This window comes from Vollenhovia emeryi, unplaced genomic scaffold (assembly GCF_000949405.1).
Source record: "Vollenhovia emeryi isolate VEMERY1.0 unplaced genomic scaffold, V.emery_V1.0 DF939129.1, whole genome shotgun sequence".
Taxonomy (NCBI): domain Eukaryota; kingdom Metazoa; phylum Arthropoda; class Insecta; order Hymenoptera; family Formicidae; genus Vollenhovia; species Vollenhovia emeryi.
This window is the reverse complement of record NW_011967237.1, coordinates 2,610,913-2,636,876: the sequence shown is the minus strand read 5'-3', so window position 1 is coordinate 2,636,876 and position 25,964 is coordinate 2,610,913. Positions and strand designations below refer to the sequence as shown.

Sequence of the window (25,964 nt, the reverse complement as noted above, 5' to 3'; positions counted from 1 at the left end):
ATCCGCCGCTTACGCGACCGCTCGCACGTCTCCCCGCGCGGGGCCGCTAGGCCGACGCATCTCACTGCGCGCTTACATTCGCCAGTAGGTTGGGCTAATACGGCGATTTTTAAAATTTCGTATCTCGATAACTATTCGTCCAAGCGCAAAATAGTACAATACTTTTCTGTTTGTCTTAGTCCCCTCTACCTTCCCATGACCGGAAGTCAATATATTGCGTAGCACCCTGTATATGCGGTCTTAAGAAGTAAGATTTGTGATTGTAACCCTAAGGGGAATCAATAAATTATATTATATTGTAACAGCATATTCCTGAGACCAAATTAAGTCAAAAAGTCCTGTACTACTTTTCCCTCCGACAAACAGTTCTCGAGATATCATAAGCTAAACATTGAAAAAGTTACAAGTTTTCTCTTGAATATCTCAAAAAGTATTAGGCAAATAAAAAAAATGTCACACAAAAGTTGTTCATATTAATTAGTAGAATAAGATAGTATAATGAACAATAGGGGGTTCCAGTTAAAAAATTGAAGGTGACCTTCACATGACCTTCAAGCAACTATTCAAGGTTAAATTAATGACACCATCTTATGCCCCCCTCGAAACCCAACAACTTTTGTCTGGGGCATTTTCCGCCATCACTCCTACCTGAGGAGATATTACCGTGTACGAATTAAACTGGTCCACCCTGTATAGGTGGACGAAAGAATTTAAGTGTGTAATTGCGCATGTATCGCGATGTCGGGCTATTTGCACCTCCAAATAACGTTTCAATTTGCCGCGATCCAGCCACGTCTTCTGTTAGCTCGCTGAAACTATTCGCGTATATTCTCGTTTTGTACCACGAAGGTGTACCCAATATTACAGTGCAGCAAGAACGATACGTCGCGTCGTCTTAATTGCCCTCTGAGCTTCCACTTTACTTGCTCCTGATCTTCCAGGTTAATTAATTTATTCGAGGGAAGTTTTATGGCCCCCTCTAGTTTAACTGGCTCGGCGAACAAGGCATCTCAGAACTCGTAATCTGGAGCGGCAATTTGCTTCTTCTAATTGCGAGCAAAATCAGTTTTATAGGCTGCTTTTCGCATGGTTCCATTCTCCTTGCTTCCCGAGCGCTTTTACATTGTATTATTATTAAATACTACTGCCATTGTATTTCCATTTCGGCACTATTAATTACTATTTGTTTAAGTGTAAGATCGTAAAAGTTCGTAATTTAAAAGAAATAATGTTATTAATAATTTGTCCGATTATAATTGCATTAACAGAGTATTCCTAAAATTGCCATTTTTAGCTTCATTTGACGTGGAAATTAAACTTTTGAAAAAACCATAATTTGATTCTCAAGACAGCCTACGAACAGATACTGTGGAAGGCATTCACGGTGCAAATGGCAGTCTCTTTAGAACACGATGAGCAGTTCATGATCTAACGATAAACGTTAAGAGTACTTCGTCTCGAGAACTTTGTAGTCTTTTAGTTGGGATTATCTACGGCTTTCGAAAAGCTCATTTCACATCGCCTAGCCTGGGTTTCAGGATATGAAACCCTGTGGTAGGGCGTTGACGAGACGTAATCATTCGACGATCTTTTACACTTCGTATCTCCGTTCTAATTCAAAGTAGAAGAGGCTGCAAAGAGATGTTCGACACTCGTGGCATATCGATTCAACGGTAACTTTAAAATAATTTTATTCACCTCCGTCGTTGATAAAATTAAAGCTGTTAAGGAGAACATTAATTATCTTGTTAAACTTTAAATGGCACATTAAGATAAATCGCACATGAATTATATCAGGAAACTTTGCTATCATCGTTTGACATTTATTCCACAGTGACATCCCTAAATTACAACAACAAAAAGGGTGCTGTAAATTTACCGCTTAAACATATTTATCACCGATGTGAATGAAGATTTGTGTACGACGTTCATAATACGAATAATTTTGCGTGTAAATCCGGCATTAAGCAGCTTCATGGAAGAGCTTAGTTATTCGTTGTGACTTGCAGTCACTTATTTGTTGGTGCCAAGCCACGAGTCCGGCATGCACGGCCCTACGAGAACGTCTCTGTGACTTAATCGCCTTTCAACCCCGCAAAACGTCCCGTCGCCAACTCTTCCGTTCTCGTCTCTGCCTGTAGCATCGGGCTAATTAATTTATTCGAATGAAGTTTTGCAACGGGCGCGGCCAACTTCAGCCTGGGTTTCGCGAGAGTCTCGATCTCGAGGCTGCGCGCAATTCCAAGGGCGCTCCCTCCCTCGGTGATATTCGGATGTGCGCCCCGACGGTTATACGGGTGGGTGTTTCCGGTTCCGGGACGTACAATACTACGCGCTTTTGGCAGACTACCAGAACAAGGCAACGGCGAAACGACGGCACGATGCCGCCGACGGGATATTAATCTAACGGCGAATAATGCTCCCCTGATATTGCCGCACGCGACTCCGTCAATGTTATTCCGTATTTTTATCTCAATCGTTCCGAACGGAATGGAAAATCTGAGTCACGCAGAGTACGAGAGCGATGTACAATTGAAACACGTGGAAAACGATTTTGAACAGAGCTCTTTCGTCGAGAATTATTACGCTGAAAGAAACATTTTCGCTACCGTAGCTGCTCATGGTTTGCTAAATATATTTTGCTGCCATAACTGTAAATTTCTACACCACAGCAAACGGCTTGCTGTCGCACCTAACACAATAGGCACGGCAGCAAAATATTAACTGTCCATATTTTACAACTGAAAGTTAGTTGCCACACGCAGTTTTTAGCTACGGCAGCTACATTTTACTTTTCGTGTAATATTACGTAATTATTAATGTTTTTGTGTTATGATATTTAGTGTAAAAAAGAGCTTGGTGCGTGTATATCATAAATTGTACTATAAATTACATGTATCACATTTAGTTATGTATTTAAAATTGCAAAAATATTAATATCTTTTGTGTTTAATTTAATTATTAAATGTGAAAATGTAAATTATTGACGCGAAATCAATATGATGTCGGTAGAAAATCCATGATTGTCCATTACCGTTGATATTATTTATAAATAATTATTAACTCGAACAGTTATTGTCCTCTAAAAAACGTGATTGCTATTTGCGCACAATAAGATGGCATTTCCCGTATAAAATTCATGTTTCAAACAATTTTGATTTAATAAATTTATTATTTTCAATACTCTCTGAAAACGCGTTATCAACAGCAATTGCCTGTCGAAAACTGTAGGTAATTCGGAGCACTTGTTCTCGTTAAATGCATTTGAGTTGTACACACACGGGCGAATAAAAAAAGTGTTATTTCGGTTTCCACGGACCCGCGGGCCGAATGGCGAGATTTAATTAATACGTTAGAACAATAATTTAATCGTGAAAAGTACTAGTGTCATAGCGCAATTAGAAAAATTTTAATGTTCTCACGAAGCTAAGAAGATGATTTAAAATGTTAAACTTAATATTTTGCATATATTACAATATTATTATTTACAAATTATCTGTGACTTATTATTATTGTCTATTGATCCAGCAAGATCTCTGGTACTTCTCATTTCGACGGTTTTCAGCGATTTAACATTTAAACACACACACGCTTGCTCATGCGCCGCATTTGACAACGCGTATAACTTCAATTCGCGCAAACGATTGTTACTAAATGGCCAACGACAATTAATATCTTCTACTGTGACTACGAACAATACGCATTTTGCCGCTCTGTTAGTCGAAAATAAACGTTCTCATTCACTTGTCACTCGCAACATAGTGGCGAATTTATCGCGATTGAGAGATGTGTCTGTTTACCCCGACACGTACATTCAAATGTGTCAGTCTAAAGAATAAATCGATGACAAGTAACACACCATATTGAATTCATTTGGCAATGATTAATTATTGAAACGCAGCCATTTATGGCAAAAATATCTGGACGTTTCATTAAGTTTAATAGAATCATTTATATGAATATTTAGAGAGGACTTAATTTTTTAAAGCAAGTTGTTTTCTCCAATACAATACATACAAATAGTTTATAACACTATATAGACTGATATAACTTTACAATATGAATATGTTCTTAAATAAATTGAATTCATTGGCTTTTGTTAATTGTGCGAAAATCAATTATTAGTGCACCCATGTAAAAAATTAAATTAACATTTATAAAATGTACCTTGGTATTAATTAAAATTTAAAATGTCCTTGATATTAATTCAGAATTTCAAATAACTGATTCGAATCTCTAATGTAAAGTAATTATAATTGTATTATTGCTCCCTCATTTAAATTTTTCTTCAGCAGTGTAAAATAGAATCTTCGCAGGAAAGGATTCAAAGTCATAATATTCTTACCTTTGCGCTAATATTGCATTTGCTTTCACATTGCCGGCAAATGAGCGCGTCCTTGTGAAAATACTTGAAAAAGATCAACGCCCGCGTGAAACGGGCCGGAATTAAAACTCATTTCTTCGTGCCGATTCTGATTCTTCCACTAACGGACGCAACTTTGTTCCAGGATTACTTTAATGCCAACATCAAAAACAGATACTTTGAGATTCTTCGTACCAAAGCGTTTCATGCAATTCGTATCGCTGCCGATTGTTTTCTCACCGAAAGCTGAGGTTTTAAATTACACATTAGTTAAATGCATGTATTTTCAATTTCTTTTATTTGGTGCATTGGAAAGTTTTGATTTAAGCGATAAAGAATAAAAATGTTATCTGAGCAATGTCAATAATTTCGTTTCACCATTTTGCGCCTAATGACACTCGCATTCGTATTACGAAAATGATTTGACAGTTCACAGTACTCACAGATGCTGGAACCCTTGTCTAAAGATTTTGCTCCGACTCAAGTTACAAATAAGTTTCTCGTTAAAGGAAAGCTATTTCTCTTCCTACGTAATTACATCGCGCGACGCTCTCTGATAAGATGCTTGATACCAACGTAATTTCGAAAATATATTCATAAATTATTCCGCAATTGAATGAACGCTATGCGATGAACGGCTTTAATTTCACAATAATCATAATTACGATGTGTCTCTTAGCAATACTACGACAGCTGCACAGTGTGGACATTTTTTCAACTTCAAAAACTGAGCGCGCAAAAGCGAGATCGCGACAAAATTAAAGTAGATTCTTGCATTTCAGCGTTACACGCCATCACACTGTAATTTAATTAGCCGTGCACAAAACGGCGATTAATTAAATTAAAGACTGTAATAGTCAAAAATGCCACCCTGTCTGCGCATTCTCATCCGAACTTTCCCCGACACTTTCATACGGCTGGTTACACATTTTTTTTTTAATAATTGTAATCCTATCTACCAACACAGATGTGTCTACCGCACAAGAGTTGCGGAAACCATTTGAACATGCGCACAATACTTATTTCACAATTAAAAATTTTTATATTACGTTTCACGTATTGGACATATTTTTAATTTTACTTTTATCATTAATTCCAATTTTTCGCGCACTGTGAAAAACCAGATTCGATATTCGTTCACTGAATTTTAGAATTTGCGAGGGTTTTGTTTAAATTTGTACGACAGACGGGTCCAACCATTTTATTCTTACTTTATAAAACCTTTACATTGAATACACATGAAAAACGTCGCGACATTTTAATAACATAATATTCTGTTGTCTGTAAGATTGCTAAGCTAACTGTCATCGAGGATTGAAGCAATATTGATGCTCTTTCTGACCGAAGAGCGCTAGGGATCGTATGCGAAATAAATCGAACTTTATACCTGTTCACCTCCTTCGTGAATCTTTTAAAGAGTTGCCTAAGAATTATTAAAATATATATAGGATATCCTTGAAGGGACGAAACTTGCATATTAATGCAAGCACAAGTTTAACAATAATATATAATATTATACATCCGAAAATAGCATAATATAATATAAAGTAGGATTTTTCAAGCTTTGAGAATTATTTATTAATTTATTTAATATAAGTAATTTAATCTTCAATCTTTTTAATATAAATATATTTATATTTGAGAATAAAAGAAAAATATATTTTATAGATACACATACACGTGTACAATACACATGCATATAATTTTAATAAATAAATACAAACGAATAAGTAGGTAACTCGAAAAGCGCATAATTACAGATCTGTTTTGGTTATCAGTTTAGGCATCGTTTCCGATAAACCGTTCGGAGTTACGCCGTTTGGGTGACAGTAAACCAAAGACGGAGTACAGCCACGATAACGCTGTCGTCCACGCGAGAGAACTCGACCGCGAAATTGCTCGTACGGACGAAACGCGACAAAATCACGACCTATACGCTCGCGCGGTGCACAGGAAAACGTGGATTCCATCCAATTTTATACCGATGTGCAGCGGAAGGGAGATTCGTTCCCTTTATCGCACGGCAGCATCGTAATAGCTGAAAGTACGCGTTGTGCAGGCAAGCAGCGTAAATCGTAGAAGGAAAACCGTGCGTTGGTAGGAAAAATGATACGGGAGTTCAAAGAGAATGATCATATTTCACAGTCTCAGAACTACTAGAATCAATGTCAGAGTACGGCGCGGAAACAGTAGGAAGGTATCATGTGTTCGGACGTATTGTACGAGTCCTGTTTTATTTTTCCTATTGTATAAGAGAAACTCACGCAACATCTTCATAAACGATTGTAACGTTAGGCAACATCAGTGACATTAAAATATTCAACGTCGATTTATTTGTTCTTTGAGAAAAATGGTTTAGTTATTACAGTAAGATATATACAGAAGTATTCTGATTATACGGCACAGAAATTCGATAGATATTTCGATAGAATTTCTGATTATCTCGATATTTTATAGCAAGAACGTTTCGTAGACTTAATCAAAGTTGGGAAAGTTACTTTATGAAAGTATCTAGTTACAGTTACAGTTTATTTTTTCGCGAGAAATATAACTAGTTACAGTTGCAAGTTACCAATTCTGAAAAGTAACGCGTTACAATTACAGTTACTCAAAAAGTAACGAATCGTCACTTTGCAGTTACTTTCTTGCAGTGAAAATAAAAATATCAAATATCTGCATTTGAATTGTGGAGCGTCGATAAAGGCGTTTATGCGCAAATGCGAGGCCTAATACGATCTGTGGAGGTTTAAAGCATGTAAAATATGTAAATATGTAAAATAACTATTAATGCAACTATTAACTTAGTTATTAGTTATCGATAAAATGTAACTGAGTTAAGTTACAGTTACAGATGAAGAGAAAGTAACGAACTTAAGTTAGAGTAAAGAATTATTTAACGCCAGTTATTGAAACAATGTAGAAAAATTGCGTGACGGCCAATGGCTGGCAAATTCTAATTAAAGAAATTTATTGCGAAAAATATTACCTCAGCCAGGGTTTGAACCTGGACCTCCCTGCACTCTAGGCAGGCGTCTCACCAATTCGACCACTGAGGCATGTGGTAATATTAGTCGCAATAAACAGTACTACTGAGACGTCCGCCTAGAGTGTAGGGAGGTCCAGGTTCAAACCCTGGCTGAGGTAATATTTTTCGCAATAAATTTCGTTAATTAGAATTTGCTAGCCATTGGTCGTCGTGCAATTTTCCTACATTGTTTAAGTTAGAGTTGCCAAAAAAAAACGTAACTGTAACTTCGTTACAAATAACGAGTTACTTTTCAACCTTGGACTTAACTATAAGCATCGTACGATTCCGATTGAATCTACTAGACTTTCAATTTGTACAATCAGATGTTTTCCTGTGTTGCACTTATTATCACATATAAAAGAGTGAAAATGCAAGAAGTAAACAGATGTCAGTAATAAATGCTATTTCTCTCACCGAGTAATCTTTTTTCCTCAAGCGAATACAATGAGCTTGAAAAAATGTGTCAACTCTCATACGGATCTATCCCTCGGTCATTCGCGTCTGTGCTTTAATGTGTTAACAACGGGCAGACTGAAGGAAATGTTCTCTAATGAGTAACCTCTTTAGCGAGCTTGCTCATCGAACGGAAGAAGGCAATAGGGGAATAAACAGGAAGTGCATCGGAAAGGCAACGAGGTGCTCACGCGTACACAGGGTGTTTTCTTCTCTCTTGCTAATGAGAGGTTCTCAAACCTTTTTCTTGGTAACCTCGGTAGCGACTAATTATTTCCGTCTTGCAGAAACTTCCCGCCAGAGCTACTATTTGTTTCCTTCTTTTCCAGCTGCAGTATTAGTGTTCGCGGAGCGCGCGTTTATACAGCTTGGTGGAAAATATTTCTAATACTTACTTTTAGAAGGACGCCATGCAAAGGAGAGACATAAACCTGAAGTAAAAAATGCCAAGTAAAATGTCCCGAGAAAGAGGATTCTTAAAGTTTATGCCGGTTGAACGAAATCAGATAGTTCTCGGTCTGCGTCTTTCCGATTTACAATATTTCGCATTCTTTTACTGGCAATCATTGAAGCGCAAAGTACAGCAGGTGTAAAAAAACATGCGTAAAAGCTTGAAATTTCTCGTAAAATGTTCGTACTTTGTATCAAACGTTATTATATGTATAAAACTTTACTATGTTGAGCAAATTGAATGGCATTAATTAAATGTCTCCAGCTCTAAATCCGGATATTAATTTGTTTCACTGTTTGAAGTATACATAAAATAGACATTCTCTCGCGTTTAAAGTACGAGCCGACTAAAGTACGTGCGTGAATATTTTCGATCCCGTAAAAATGCCTTTTAACTGGTTGACACGGGAACCGACGTGGATGGGAGGACGTAAATTTTACAGAGCGTGACCCTGCATTTCCAGAAATTGCTTGTCACTTGAGAAGAAACGCGACTCTACGGACGGCGAAACAAGACGGTGGCGCATTCCGGATTTGGGTGCGGAAACAGGGTTTCTAGTTAGACTGTGTCTATATAAAGTATGGCAAGCAGTCGATATCACGTAGAACCTCGAGGTCTCCATGTGAGGATACACGGGCAATGCGTGTGAATGCACGAGTTGTTTGGTCTTATTGTTAAACACTGTTTCGACCGAGCGGTGTGTGTCCGAGCTGTCGTGAAATACCTTAATGAATAGGACGTTTCTATCAACTCAAATACAGTAGATCTAATTCGCACAACGCGCGATATGTGTGTTATATGGGATAGTTCAGTGTCCCGCCGGAGGGCCACTTTGCGAAATGAAACGCGATGCTTTCTCGCCATTTTTGTGATTTTAGCCGAATTTTTAAATAAACTGCGTTTTACCCTTGAGAAAATATACTTTAAAAAACCTTAAAATTTTACTTTAGAAAAATAAGAAATATGAAAAGTAAATTTGGACACTTTAAACTTTTATTTCGGGTAAACTTAAAACTTACTTTCAGAATTTAAAAGAAGACTTTAAGAATTGTGAAAAGCGTGTTATATAACTTACCACGTGCGGTTTTCTTCTTACGAGAAAGTGCTATGCCGCGCGGCCCTCTAGTGGAAACTTCGATATGCTTGGCTATCTAAAAATTACTTTAAATGTCCAAAATCACTCTAAAATTTCTTAAGTAAACTTTCAACTTCTTTCCCATACAGCACACAATTGTTGAAAAATGTAGATTCAACGTTGAACAGATACTGCAAAAACGTCTAATGTCCGCTGAATTGTAATGTCTTGTAAACGTTACAATTAAACATTCAGAAAACATTGTTAAATTATATTGAGTTAATATTCGTCGCGTTTAGCAGAATATTTTTTACAACTGCTGGAAGTGCTGAAATTGAATTATTCCATCAAAATGATAATCCAATCTTAGCTCAGAAAATTTCTGAACGTTGCAAAAATATTATATACATATACATATACATTTTATAATTATACATTTTTTAAGTATCTATTTCAATGTAAAAAAATTTGTTCAAAATTGTTTTAACGTTGCAGCAGTATAAAGAATTAATGTACAAACATTAACCTAGATTCAACGTAGAAAAGATATTTATACTTCAACATTCAAAATTGCAACGTTTCAGCAACATTATTTTAATTTTCTGTGCTGTGTGGATTTAAGAGTAAACTCTTAGATTTGAAAGATTACTTTTAAAAACTTTAAGTTTATTTAAAGAAAATTTTGCCAAGGGTAGTCATCATAAGCTGATGACTGTTATCAATACTGTGAGATATGTATTATACAATATTTATGTCTGCTATAGAAATGCGTACAAGAAATTTCCGTAAAAACCTTTGCTATTGCAAATATACGTAATAAGCTTTTTCGAAAGCTGTTAATTCATATGTTAATAATTCAAAGCAACATCCTGCGACCGGAATTTACGGAGTGAATGCTGGCATTTACGGACATCGAATACGTCGCCATAAATAGCGGAAATATTTAAAATAGCTCCCGTACCTTCAGCTTTCCGGTAGCTCGTAGTACGCGCTCGTAGTACGTCGTTCACGGACGTGGTCAAGAATTTCTATTGCTAGAATAGTACAAATTTTCCTCCGTAAAAACACGCGAAAATCCGTCGATAAACTGATATGTCACTTTGTACCAATTTTTGCATCACGCTGTATTAGGCGGGGAACATGCAAGATGGCATATTTTAATAGGATGGCAATGTGTCGCGTGTCACGACAGAGTTTTTTTTTTAATCTGCCACACTGACATTTACAAAAATGGTATATGCTAGTAAATTTGCAAGATTGGGAATCGGGGGGATAAAATGGAACATACATATTTCGAATTCAAACTCGGATGGTATCGTTCACCAATCACCATAAATTTGGACAGTCGTTTTATGCACTTTGAACGATGGCCAATATCGGTTACATAATGGAATCGAATGTAGGCAGAAAAACAAGGTATTTTTGGGAATATTTTTTGCGAATCGCGTTTAATAGTAACTAACGCACAAATAATAAATTCATATTTTTCACAATTAATCTTGCATTTTATTGTATAAACAATTCTGTCTAATTGTACGTAAACTTTATTCTTATTTTATCAATTATGTGCAAGAAAACTTTTTAAGAGGAAAGTGGACTTCAAATTTTCAAAAAAAATTGTCTGTATCGAGGTGTGTTCCAACATTCTGAATATATTTGTGTATAATACTATAAATAAAAAGTTAATAAAATAATAAAAAAAATGTTTAATATATAATTGCACGATGGTTCAATTAAAATAAATGATCAATTTAATTACTTAGAAAGCTTCGCGAACTCTCAAAGGCATTCTTAAATTCCTCACTAATTACCTTAATATTCGTGCAATGATGTGGCGATCGAAAATAACGCCCAGCACTTCTGACGGTCCGCACCGTTTGTCGTACAGTTTCCCGCCGGTGAAGCCGACGAAAGGTGTCAGTTGAGCGCAGTAGTGGGTTCTCCAATGCAAGAGCGACGTGTAGAGCAGCGCATTCACGAAAACGTGCAATGATTCCGGGCGTATGAGCATAACAATAAACCACTCTGACTCACGGAAGCAGAAGGAAGCATCCACTTGTGCAATCTCTCTTCCCGTGTTTCTCCCTTGGCCGCCTGCTCGTACACCCGCATACGGAACGATATCACGACTTTAGAGCTTAATTCTTCCTTTAAAAGAGTGAGAGAGAGAGGGGGGGGGCGAGGGTGTCTGTGTGAAAAAGAAGAAAGAAGGAAGATATGAAAGCGATTCGGAAATAACGCCGAAAAATTCCGAGATGGGTGTTATAATAGCTTATTCCGGCATACATGACGAAAAGGGGGACTTAATATTCGCGCGATCCTCGTAATTGCTCGGCGGTAGAATTTATCCGACGATTTGTGACTTCAGCACGTCGCGTTGCTTCCTCTTGTCGTCGGCCAATTTGCCGACGCATTTTTCGCGCGATGTGACGTTCAACTGAAGGGATAAAAAAAAATTTCTCCTCCTGATAAAAATGTAATCGATGGATGCGCGTGGAATGCACTGTAGAGTGTAGTCAAATTACAGCGATATAGGTACTAATGCTATTGCTCACGTATTTATTTTCGAGTCATCGCATTGTTTTATTTCAGCTTTCATATCATTAAATTTCTCGTTACCATGTTTACGTAATTCTAGTAGATTCTTCTCCAATTGTAAGTGTATACATATTTAACTCTAACGTTATCCACGTGAAGTGTAAAATATACCCGAGTCTTAAAAATGTACTAAATTTACAGAATAAACATTTGTTTAGTCCCGTTAATTGCACAAATTGTTTCGTAATTAAAGAAAAAAAATTGCGCTTATCTTCCTTTGAGAGATATGTAAAATATTATCAACATTTAATTGTAAATCCTGAAAGAGAATAATAAAAATTGAAATCCAATATTTGGGCGTAAAATACACCTCCCATGCGAGTGTTTACGTTATAAGGAAACTACGCGAGTACAATTAAAATAGAGAGAGACATAAATTTTAATAAATAATTTTATGTGTTTACATTAATGTATAAAAGAAAATATTAAACACTTATACGTTAGCAAATATCAATGCAAACAAGTATCGCGAAAATAATATATTTCAATTTTATGTCGTACTTATTCTACGTCCGTACAAGCTGATTTTCCGTCGCGTTAAGCATTTTGGATTTAAGTGGACATGTTCTCGCTGTCGGAGCAACGAATTCAACTTGGGTAGCGCACGAAAGATAAACGCTGGGAAATTATAGCGCGACCACCGGGACACGGAGATATATACCCAGACGGAAGAAAGGGGAACGGCATCTCTTTGAACTAACATGTAAGCGAACACAGATGAACACGGACAACATGTGACGTCGATATAAATTACTCCATAGTTTAATGGTGCATTCCGAGCCGGATCCGCGAGTAGCAATAATGTGGGCAAACGTTACTTTGTGTCACAGTAGAGTGCAAGACTGGTCTGCTGAAATTAGTTATTACTGTGTAAGCATTGAATATATAACGTGACTCGCGTACAATGTATCGCGTAATGCGCATTCGCAGGACCTTCCACATGTAAAGTTTCTCGGTCAGCATGAACTTACCAAATGCACTTCCTACTATGAATAGTTTGGATTACTTATAGTATCTTCGTACAATTGGTAAACAAATTAAATACATGTTTTTGACATCAAATTTCTAAAACTACTCATAGTCCAATTTTAAGCTAATTGTTTCTTAAAGTAATAGTTATTTAATTAGTCAAGAGAAGGAAAAATTGGGATATGTATATATATTCTTGGAGCAAACGAATTCACACGAGAATCATACGAGCGATTACAAAGTTCGTGATCTTAATCCATCTTGTACTTAGCCGAAGTCTTCACCATCTAGAGCGCACTTGATCATTTAATTACGGCACTACTTGCGCAAGTATGCAAATTCGCAACGTTTTGCGCAAGACAAAGTTGCTATTTCAGCTAAGCGATTCAATCTCAAGAAATACGTTTGATGCAGAACGCAAGAATCGGTTAAATGCGAAAAGACTAAATTCTGGAAGTTTGAAACAAAAGCACGTATTAAGACGTTATAGAAAATGCTGGAAAGAATTAAATGGAAAAAAGTAACTATAGCTATAATCTCGTATAATATACGTATATCTCTTCCGGAAAACTTCACATTATACCACGATAGAATTGTTGTTGAAAAATTATTAAAACGATTATTTCGCACTTTAATTGCCAAGCAAAATCACTTTGTCCATTCCAAATGTGCTGAGTAGCAAACACTTTATGCTTAAACTACAACAAACGCGATATAAAGTAGCATTTCAACGAGTTACTCTCACGCTACAACCACTTAAGTAAACGAGGAGCAAACAGGCAAAATCCGCGGCGGCGTCGCCATTCTACGAGACAAAGGACGGTACGCAAGAGACAGGAGCGAGGAGAGACAGGGACGAAGATGGATCGCGTCGATCCTACTTGCTTCATGCATTCTATGTGCCGCGATGTTTCGCAAGTTTCTCCTTTGCGCTTGAACCCTTCCTGCGTAATGTGTAACGCTCTCCTGAAATTTCACGAAGGCATTTAGCGCGACACCTCTGTAGCCGATAAATGTTGAAAACGGGGTAGAACGACGGTGACAAGAGGGTGAACGTCGTGCCACGATGTCGAGGTGCACCGACGAATCCGAGCGAGTCTTCAGGCGCCATTGTCGGGAAGTGCTTGCGTCTGTAAACTAGATGGAAAAGCTCGAGCTAGAACGAAACGATAATTAACACTGCCCCGGCCCATTTCTCCCGATATTTTATTTGACTCGAGCGCCTTAATTAATGGTTGCAACCACGCTGTGGATTATGAAGTATTAATAATTGTTCAACGCATCGATGGAATATCATATTATCGTATAAACGCGCATGTTACAAACAATGTAATTGCTACAACTCTATTTTCTGCGTATGCAGCATATTAAAATTAAATTACGCGGGCGTAAGAGAGGATGCAGTCCCACAAATTGGAAGCCAGAAAAAAATTATTTTTCTTAAATTAACATTTAATTATTTTTACATAGAGTGTACAGAGACAACTCATTATATGCATTATGTGCAAATACACAGGCACACGTTTTTAATTGAAATTTTTAATTGAACTTTTTAATTGAAATCAATTTAATTTTAAATTATTTACAACAATTGAAATTAATTTTGAATTATTTACGACAATTGAAAATGTTTACGCTTCGTATGATATACCAATTTTCTACTTAACATTAAATTAGCATGGTAAGCAACGATCAGGGATATTGAAGGCACGCTTAATTTCCTTATTTGCAGAAGAACAACATACGGTTGATCGATTCGCAGCACATCGTCATTATCCTCGTCGTTTTCTCTCTAATTATGTTTGGCATGAGCTTTGCCTTCGTCTTCAACTGCGTCCGGAAGCTCATCCGCGATCACCGCATTATCCAGGTGAGTGAATTTTATTTTCCTATCACGAATCCCGAGCTTTCTCTCTCCCTCTCTCTCTTTCCCTCTTTGTTCTATCGTGCCTTCAGTTACAGTAAACGAGAGGTCGGAAAACGGAGTCTCTACGGAAATACGCGAAGGTTTCCTACATTTCAGAAAATATTTCATAAAAGTTGTTCCGCGGATGTTCTCCTTCGTAAATACATATCGTATTATTTATATAAAATTGTTGATTACGATCGAGACTTGGTTGCAAGTTTTATTAAAAATCGACAATACGTTTTCCTACAGCGTCAAGACGGGAGCATTTTTCTTTTTACGATCGCGCAATATTTCAGTGTGCTTACAAAATTTATACAATAGATCCTCGGTGACGTGACATTGCTTTGACGATGTGGTGTCTTTATTTCTCACCATTGGAGGTCGACGAAAGAAGTAATGAAAGTATTGATCGTAACGTTCCTTTCCGTCCGCACGAAACAATGTAAAAATTCAGTTTTGTCGTTTTTTTTAATTCTTGTGTCTTCATTTGCCTAATTATTTAAATATTTAAAGCCTCAATAAGGCCGCTTGTTTTACAACAATTAGCTATCAAATGCCGCTCTTGTTTAATTAGGTCGCAGAAAGGTAATATTTAAACGAATGTACTATATATAGTGATTGCATTTTTCCAAATAATAATTATGCCAACACGTAAATATTTCTTCTGTGTTATTAGTCTAATGTGACATTTCTCATATGTATACATATTATTGTACTTGTAATATATTATAATATACTGAATTGAAATGATACGAAACGTTCGTTGCTGAATTTCCATTTGTATAAGTCACGAATGGAAAGGTTTATTTTGAACATAATTTAAAAGAGCGCTTTGGGGCAAAAAAATCATTACTTACTTTCCATAAAATATTTCTAAGTAGAATTTTTCAACTTTGAAGACTTGGAGCAAAGATAAAATAATTCATTTTCGCGCATTATGAAGGCTCTTGCCAATTTTGCACGATCAACATGGAAATGGCTTAAGTTTGTTGGAGCGTAAAACTTGGCAATAAAACAAAGTCTTTAAGCTTCAGAATTGCGTTTTTAAAAATTGTCCTATTTTTCATAAACATAAGTTTGTATCGTAATTTTTCCATCAATTTGTAATAAATTAGTAATGTGCCTTAATAAACTTACTCCTTGTCAAAAAGTCTGTATTATCATATTTAAATAACAAATTTGAATTACTTATACGAGTAAGCTTATTTTCTGCTTTAATTTAATTATTTTTAACAATAATTATGTATGTAAATCGCATGCAGCGCCACGAAGCGATACATGAGATATAATGAAACAATAGAGAAATTATTTATTTGATGAAATAAATTATTTTATTTAATTAAAATTTGTATAAAGTAAATTATTAAAAATAATTTCTATAAACTCATTCAGCTGTCGGATTTCAGCTTTCAGACTTTTGTAAAATTGGACATATTTTCGTGAAAAATATTTTGCCTATTTGTAATCGAAATAACATTGTGTACGAAAAACAAATGCCAGTTTCTGCAATTCTCGCAGAAATGCGCATAGAATGAAAGGAAAACAACAATGGATACCACAGATTATTTAAGATCAACAAAGTTATAATTTATTCTAGTACGATTTTATCAATTTCACGGTGCGAAAATACTTCTTATTTACGCAATAAATAAAGTAAGGGCGACCAAACTATATTCACTTTTTAAAATTTATCAGTAGAGCCATTTTTTTGTGAAAAACCGTTTGTGTTTCTTTTTAAGCGTATCAAGAAAATAATATTTTAAATTTACTAATAAACTTTACATGCAGATTTTTGTATTCGTCACTATGCAACGTTTCGTGTCTACGTTTTCTTGTAGGAGCACATAAGACAGTCCAGAGAGAATCGCTTAGACGAACTGGGTAGAAAATCGACGCCGTGTCCAATTTCGGTTTCCACAACAGATCTACATGATCATGGCAGCGAATCGCCCAGTTTGGAAGTGTTGCCCAGCAAGGAACTGATGCCACCCACCACTATGATACTTCAGGAGTATACCAAGGACCTTGTCCTCGAGATGACTTACAACACGAGCGACATCACCGACATTCACCAAAGCAATAACGTGAGCAACGCCACTCAGGAACGTCTGCAGGAGTCCAGCGAGGAGCCGGAGATGCGTGACAATTGCTGCCAAACCCGAGAAAGCCTTTTCGAGCCGCGGATACCAGACGCGGGGGTGCCGCTGGGTTTCACGACCTTTGGCGTGCGCGCTCCCAGCTCTCAGAACGGGACCAGTCTTCACAATCATCATCATCATTACCATCATCGTCAGCAGTCGCAACAAAGTCCGCAACAGTCTCATCAGAGCGTGCAGTCGTCGCAGCCGAGCTCGCAACTGTCTCAGCAGAGCTCGCAGCAACAGAGCATTTCTCAATGCTCCGGCTGTAGCCCGGCGTCCCGCGGACGGGACGGCAGTATGGGTATCTGTCCGAAGCACAATCCCATACCGGCGCCACCCGGCTGGTCCTCGACGACCGAGTCCAATTATCCACTGCCCGCGCCGCAGACTGCCCAGTACCCGGAACAGTTGGACTACCCGTCCTACCAGAGATTCCAAAGTCCCAAGCCCAGCAGAGAGCCCAGCGGCGTTTATCGACAGTCGCCCAAGTTTATACGGCAGCCCACCGTGGGCTCCGGCGAGAGATACGGTAGTTCCGTATACGGATCCGGCCACGGCTCTAGTAATACCACGTCCAGCACGTCGCAATACTCCTCCGGCAATACGTCTACCAAGCGGCAGCCTCAGCCGACAATGGACCCGAGGTATCGGGCGGAGGCGGTGATCGAGGTGGACCAGAGACGGCCGTTCAGCATAGAGAGCACAAAAAGCGCCCCGGACGTGATCGCGACGCACTGACGCCGGGGTCCAGGGGATTGGGAGCCCTACAAGAGACGCCATCCCCGCCAAAATTGTCCGTCGGCGACTTGCAGTGGGAACAAGGTGACCGTCGCCACGCAGAGTTCTCTCGACGACGACGCCTCGACGAGCTCCACCGTAGAAGCGAACTCCTCCTCCTGATCCACGTGTCGCGACGCGCTCGATCGCGAGAAATCGGGCGAGAAATTACTTACGGTCAGTGACTTCTGCGATCGCGAATTGTCGAGAATCAAGCAGCAGTCCGGGAGCGGTGATATATCGACTCATATCCATCCGACCGGAGAGAGACACGTCGAGGGATTCTCTGGTGAATCGACGAAACTGGAGGGATCGACAACAATCAGTGACGCGTCTGGTTCCAATTCAATCAACGTCAGCGCGGAGTCTCGATTCGACGGTCCGATCAACCATCCCACGCCGTGCCCGATAAATCGCGCCGGCTGGACGACGGCGGGCGATTCGCTGCTTTCGAGACCGTGGCGAGCGAAGGCAGCTTTGAAGCTGCACGACTTGCCGATTCTACAACCGCCGGAGGGCTTCAGGGTACCTGTGTTCAGGTGCAGGACTCCGACTCTCTCCTGGCAGCACTGCGGGTGTCTTTCGCACGCGCATCTACCGCCGCGGCGATCATCGATCGCTTGGAGTGCCTTCGAGCGATGCAGCTTGGACCCCATGTATCGCACCTGGCCTAATCGAGCCACGAGGAGATTCGGTCGTCCTTCGAGAAGAACGGTTGGCACTCAGAGCTCTTTCGACGGCGCTAGATCGTCCCTCGGTTTCCTTCGATGCGTCGTCAGATCGATCGACATGACGGAGAGATCGCTGGACCAGGAGATCGGAGCTTCTATATCTTTCTAGTGTTCGCTTTACAGTTTGAACCACACCCCGGCCGATTTTCGCGTCTCTGCTACGTTTTTCTACACACGCGGCGCGCACACGCTTTGATCTCACACGCGAGCCGCCGCGTTTCTTTCTCGAAGGAAAACGTGAATTTTCTCCAACGCGGGCTTAATGTTAATCGTATCGTCGTTAAAAACGATAAGAGAGTGTACATCAATCATGTATATAGCCGTGTCTGCGGTAAGTTATCGTTAGTATGAGTGCGATCCTAATAAGCAGTGACAACTGTATTCGCTTAGAGTTGGGGCGTTTCCTAGAGGAGGTAAAAGTAAAGAGATATTGTCGCATCAGTCAGGCGGACCAGGTAAGTGCGACAGTTTGTAGTATCGTGCGAATAAGTTTCTGACGGAAGCAATTGAAACCAAGCAATCGAGAATTATTTTGCCCCATAAACAATGGCCGCCTTTCACGCTATCTGTGCGATAAAGGAATCGTGAGACGGAACAGAAGAACGACAAAAAAAAATCTGGACCTTAGACTCCGGGTCAGTACTTAAGCGCGATTAAATCGAGTCGTTTGAAGTATTCGCGGTATACTTATATACAGAAAAAAAATGAAGGAAAAAGGAGAGAAACGCGCCGTCGATTCCGAGTGAAGATGAAAGGATTCTTTTGCTTTTGAACTCGCACTTGTGTATAAAGTACATTTAATAGTATTTATTTGTATTTACATATTTGCATTAATATATTATTCTAATATCTTTTTCATAATCTTTCTTTTAGCAGTGTACACGTAACGACTTTGGTTTAACATTATATCTAAAAACTGCAATGCGGAGTAATATTGCACCAGTGTAATTAATCTTGCGATGAAAAAAATTTATCTGGGTTATAGAGTGAAACGAGTTTTCTTTTTCATTTCGAACATTTCCCTTAAATTATATCAAACCAAAGTCTCGTGAAATGTTCTGGACCGATGTGACTTTTATTTTCATTAGAATAAAAATTCTGCCGGGGAAAGATGAAAATTGTATCGTGCCGTGACAGAAATTCTTCCGAATGTTCGAATAATTTTCGCGAGCCCGTAATGGGGCAGCGTGAGATAAGAAAACGCGCTCTATCGATGCTGATTATTGATTTCTGCGAAATCTCGCGGGCTTAATGGAACGTAACATATCGGGAACGGAACTTCATTCGTTCTTACACGTAGCACCGCCTGGGAACAGAGGCGGGAATCGAGGGCTATTAATCACTCGTTAACCGATGAGAAAAACAAACCTCCACGATGGCCTGCGGTCTTCTCCACTTAGTCGCAAGGAAAAACGCGAATTAAAGTGATTCGTGGGGTTTCCCTCGTGCGTGAAAAAAAGAAGAAACGGCTAATTATTTTGATCGAACAGGCACCTCGCGAGTTATCGATTCAGTGCGAATTTGAGGAAGAAATTCAAACCGTATATCCCTGGATAAGGCCACTGGATTCGCAGAACATTGTGTTTCTCTGATATCCAACGTATTCCCATCACGTATAAGTCTAACCGTGTGCTTCGTGAAACGATACTTCTTCTTTAGCAACGCTGCGTGTAGCGTGCCGGAAGACGTTTCCGATAATTCTTCCTGCGAATCTATCGCAGCTGTGGATCAAACAAAGGATTAAGGTGGGAGGTAAAACGCGATGTTCTAACATTCGATTTTAGGCGTGTGTTCACGTTCCGCATTTAATCCTAAAATGTGCCGACTGAAATGCGACTCTAGATAGAAAATGCAAATCCGAGTTTTGCTTCTCGGTATCGTTTAACGATATCCCCGCGGAATGCGACTGGCATTGATCGGCGTCAAGAGAGAATGAGAGAGAGAGAGAGTGAGAGAGAGAGAGAGAGAGAGAGAGGGGGGGGATCTGCAATGATGTGCAGACGCGTGCGCGACGATAATATTAGGCGAACTATTTTTACATGTGGTGAGATTTCTACGGAAACGTGCGGGTTTGCGCGCGCTCGGTCAGCAGGTAGTTGAAGAGATGCATTTATAATTCGTAATACACACACACGTACGCACGTTATTTCACACATCCACGTGGATATTTGACCAATTTGCGTATATGTGCATGCACGCACGCCACGCCACGCCCGATCGCGTCAAATTTGTATCTCCGATCGGCCGGCACGCGCAGCTGCTCACGATCCACGAACGCGGTACTTATTTTCATCAGCACCCCGGGATGTGAGTTGAATATCGGACAAACGGCGGCCTTGCGTCTATTTTACGAGTGCCGCCGGGGACGTCTGAAATCACACGCGGTCTGATAGTCACCCAAGCATGATAGCGCGAGCATGCACGCGACGGCTGCACAGCTTCCGCTTTAAGCTCTGTGTGCGAACCATTAGATCACCCAGCGACTCTGCAGCTGGACGGGCCGCCATTAATTCTTGTATATGGTTAATTCCTTGTAAATGTTGAAAGCAATGTTACATATGCCGCTTTTCTGTCTAATTTACAATTTAGCTGAATAGTGTATAATGAATAATAATAAGTTACTCGCTGCGAAGCATAGGGCATTATTTATTTTGACAGTGATACTTTAAGCTTTCCGTCAGAAAATATATGGATTTTACTTTCAGTTACCTTCTCAAAATCTCTCCCCCGTTTCTTCGTCAAGTTACAAACTTAAAAATACTTCCTGTATTACTGTCTCACTCAATATCTATCGATCGTCCCCTATCTACTACCCTTAATACTTATTCATCCGATATGTTCCTTATTATGCTTATTTATTTATAAATTAACCCACTATTTATATTAAAAATTTTTTTCCAGTTGTGTACTTTTAAAAGACGGTGTAATATTATTAACTTTTTGTTCTAAACTCTTGCTGAGTAGTTTATTTGTTAATGAGTTTTCTAAAAGACGCTTCTCTATTCATGAAAAATCCACGTTCTTTTAATTTAGAAAATAATATGTGTCGTTATTGTTACTAATGTTATTACTACTAATAGGAAAGGTATAGAAATAATTGTATATACTTGTGTGTATTACGACGAAATCTGATCTGAACAAGCTAAAACCTCTTCGGACGACGAGGGGAAAAAAGCTCGAGTCCTAACAAGAAAAACATATGTGACTTGTATACATATATATATATAATCGTACATATCCGATGCAACAGTATTACGACTAAACGATATATTTCATTGAGTATGATTTACCTTCGCGTGTCCCCTTCGTGCCATTTCGACATTTGATTCTGTCCTCACGCAGAATGTGTACACACACCAAAAGAAATAAAAGAATGCGACCGTGCGTGCGCAGACTTCTGTATCCACGACCAGATCGCTAATTAAATTAGTCAATTAAATTAAATTGATCGAGAGCATGCGTGAAAATCACTTATGATCGAGAGAACTGTGTTCACAGTGCAGTTTGGAAGCAAATCAAGACCTAATCGAGTAATCCGAAATTTATGTACAGATCACGTGTTAACGTTTAACGTGTAGAACAGAATGTACAGAGTGTACACATTTGTATATAAACTCTCTACAATACGAATACCAAGAAGATACACACGAGAGGAATGATGAATATAGTACTTTTAAAATAAACTGCCCATTTTCTGCCCTAATTTCCTTCACCTGATCCGAACGAGATGTATCACGAGGCTTTTAGCAAGCTTTTAAGGTGAGTCAACTTTGTGCGAGAGGAAATCGGTAAGAAAGGATTCGCTTTTAGTTGTACTACTTGCTCTCGAAAATCATTGTTATCTACGTGTTCACGATAATTGAGACACGACCGTGTTTTGTGCAGTCCGCGAGTTGTTCCTCTTATCGACTTCTTTCTCGCTCCAATTCTTAAATTTTTTATGTAAAATACCAGTTCATCGTTCGTTTCGCTTTATCTCATAACTAATCTGAAAAACTCAATTCGAGAAAGCCAGATATAAAATTTGTCGCGTCCTGTACCCATATTAAGAATTGAGGACACAATTTTTCCCCGCCGTTACTAAACTTCACTCGCAGCTTTATATTACAATTTTTTTCCGCAGTTTATATTTTTATCTCGCCGCATAAGCACAATAATGCCATACATAAAGCCACGTAATTATGTGAAAGATGAAAAACCGTATTATCCGATAATTCTCTCAGTGGATCCGCCAAGTACAGATTTTATCACCATATTTTCTGTGTCGTACATATTCACACAGAATTTATTATGTTTGCATTTATCAAGCGCACGTAAATTTATGCTCTTTTTAATATTCTGCTTAAAGAGAAAATGAAAAAAATTGAAGTTTTAACATTTGGTATTTTAGACACATCTTTATAATTTAAAGAAATATTGTAAGGTTAATTTAAATTCTTGCGCTTTCTACTATATTATCTTGCGATTGTCTTTTGTTACAATTTCGTTCTCTCTTTCGATATGGAGCGTTATTACATTCTGTTCCACATCCCGTATCAATAATATTTTCAGAGTTTGTTTCTTCCACGTGGAATCAACTTACCTAATTATTGCAACACTGCGTTTTTCATCAAATACATCCCTGTTTTCACGTCAGCCAAACAGCATACTCTTTCGTATGTATCAGGAGTTTCTGTTGAAAAAATAAATATATTATTTACCCTATTTGTATAAAAATGTGTAAAAAGAGAATGAAACTTTAGTTTTATCTGTTATAACTATTTACAACTTCTTTTAACCAGAAAATTTTTAACTACGAATTTAAATTGTAATTTTGCTTAAATAACATTTATAATTGTTAAATTAAAACTCTGGAAGAGTGTGGCAGTAATAAATATTACGTATTTTTAAAACTTTGTAAATTATATAATACATATATGTGTATTATCAAAGTTGTTCTAGGGAGATTAAATATTGTTGTAAAAGGGTAAACACAGGACAGTATCTGAATTGTCTTGTTTGCTACGTAATGGAGTAATTTTCACGAATGTTGCCACGATTTTTCGAAGAGACTTTACGACGAAATAAAACGGTGGACAAGCAGACGCAAATAATGAAGACAAATGATGCGAGAAACTGCACACACGGAGAGATCGATGGTGACCGCATAGCTTTCCACTGTTACGTATAAAATATTGTAGTATATAAATATAACAAGTACTTTAAAAATATATATTTCTATTTATATTTACAGACTCCCTTCAGTCCTTATGGTATTCAGCCCTTACTGTATTAATGATAAAAATATCATCCCTACAGCAATGTATGTAAAGTAGAATAACACTAAAATAGAATAACGTTCAGCTTCCTCTTCTGCAACGTTTGCAATTTGTTTATACGCGCCAGCTACATAATTATGTTAAACTCACGTAAATAAAAAATATAATTGATTTTCACGTAATTCCATAAATTTCACGTAAATAAAAAAATGAACGTAAAAAAATAATTAATAAATATAATACATGATCATTTACGGAATATTTATTCCAGTAAACAGTGCACTTGTTGCAAAATATTAAAACGTCAAGGACAAATTAATTTTGTATTAGATAATATCTTTTCTTCAGTCTATTAAAATAAAACAGAATATAGACGTGTGTTTAATAATTGATTTGTACAATTTTAAACTTTCAGCTTGCTGCACTTCAGAATTCCACCATACTAAAAAATTATTTACGATGCGAGATCTACATTACAAACGCTTATATCTTATGCTCCATACAGGTAAAATTCGTAATATACATTACAGTGTACCAAAATAAAGTCTTCAAAGCAAAAATCCGATTTATACATATATATCAATCGAGATAATAAAACCGATGGGATTTTGATTTCTCGGCGCTTCCCAGTTACAAACGCGCGTGCAGTCCTCCCTCATGAATTTATTCATAGCAAATATAAAACTATTCATGAACTAGATCCGACTGTGTGGTATGTCGCCGGTCGAATCGTCGCGGAGAAATGGCGCGTGAGTTACGCCGCTCGCGCTGTACCTTTGCGTCGCACTCGAGGCACAATTTATCGCCGCGGTGACATTGAGCGTGCATAACGACGAAAAGTTTCGATACACGACGGGAGGCGGCGTTTCACGGTATGGATACAACAATTTTTCGGCCACGCTTTTCGCCTAAATACAGCCGCGCCCAAAAGCATAAAGTAACTCGAGTGAATTGCGAGGAACAGACATCAGTCATTTAACACATGTCTATTAAAGAAAGCGAAACGCAGAGCCCAGTTTTTCAAACCTTGATATTAAGTACATTTAGATATTTATTACATGTATAATTTTTAGTACAAGAGTTTACTGCGCTTTTAACCTCAACTTAGCATTTTCTAGTTTCAGAAGTTAAAAACTTTCAATTTTTTATGTACTTTGTTATTTAACAAATTTTATTATTATTAATCATTCAGCATAAAATTTATTGTTTACTTTTACTTTAAACGCAGTCTAATTAAATGTGTATATTTAAAAAAAATATATATATACATATATTTATTTATAATTTATTAAATCTTTTAAGTATAAAAAAATTAATATACATATTAAAATTTACTAAAAATATATTTTATACTTTTCACCAGGACTGTACAAAAGCGGACTTTCGTTGTATCCGTTTCGCCAACTGTTTGTCAACGCTAACTAAATGTTTTTACCGTACCGTAGAAGAGTCGTTGCTACCGGTCGTGGTACATATAAATATATATGTATGTATTCGTCAGCAGAGAAATGGCTACGTTCATCTCTAGTGCGGCGCAATGTGTTATGAGTTTTAAGTCGTAATATAATCCAAATGGGTTTCTTACATTTGTTACGGCTAGAATATTCTTGTCCAAGGTACACAAGGGAATAGAATACTCTATGTATCCTTCCATAAATCAAAGCGAATTTTAAGAATAACAAAATATCATTCGTTATTTAAACTAGTGTTTGAAATTGCGTCTATAAATTGCAAAATCGTTTTCTTCCTTACATTTTACTTTATTAGTTTTAAAAACTGAATTGAAGAGTAAGAATTGTTAACGAGTAACTAAAATTAACAAATTTTTTTCTCTGAAATGCGGATGAAACAATAAAATCACGACAGAGATTTTCGGAAACTGGGCTAATCCACGTAATATAAAGTTCTCATATATTTCTAATACCAATGCACCGCAACGTATTTTTGTTTAATCGTTAAATCGGATTGCACAGTCGAATTTTTTGAAGTTGTGACTGTGGCTCGCGCAACGGCTTACTAAAGTTGAAATTAGTGGTATCTCTAATAATAACCTGGGTTAGAAAACTCTGAATAATTAACAGAAAATAGAGTAATTAGTTTGTTACAATCCTCTTTCAATTTTTGACGATAAATGGAAAGACGACTGTTCGACTAGTGTAAATTAAGATTCAATAAGAATTAATGCGCCAGCAAACAATGTACACAATACAC

General features: G+C 37.9%; 1 protein-coding gene and 1 non-coding gene across 3 annotated transcripts in view; one reads left to right on the top strand and one right to left on the bottom strand.

Annotated features, from left to right (window-relative positions):
- The window catches only part of LOC105568481, a 131,504-nt gene extending 109,326 nt beyond the window's left edge, over nt 1-22,178 (top strand). For both annotated transcript variants that reach the window (XM_012024186.1, XM_012024185.1), the window contains 2 exons: nt 14,670-14,807; nt 16,685-22,178. In XM_012024186.1, coding sequence (XP_011879576.1) covers nt 14,670-14,807; nt 16,685-17,725 — 1,179 coding nt within the window. In that variant the 3' untranslated portion in view covers nt 17,726-22,178. The remainder of the gene's footprint in view (nt 1-14,669; nt 14,808-16,684) is intronic.
- Trnas-aga lies at nt 7,347-7,419 on the bottom strand. The gene has a single exon. It is a non-coding gene; the product is annotated as a tRNA-Ser (tRNA).
- Nucleotides 22,179-25,964: the final 3,786 nt, after the last annotated feature.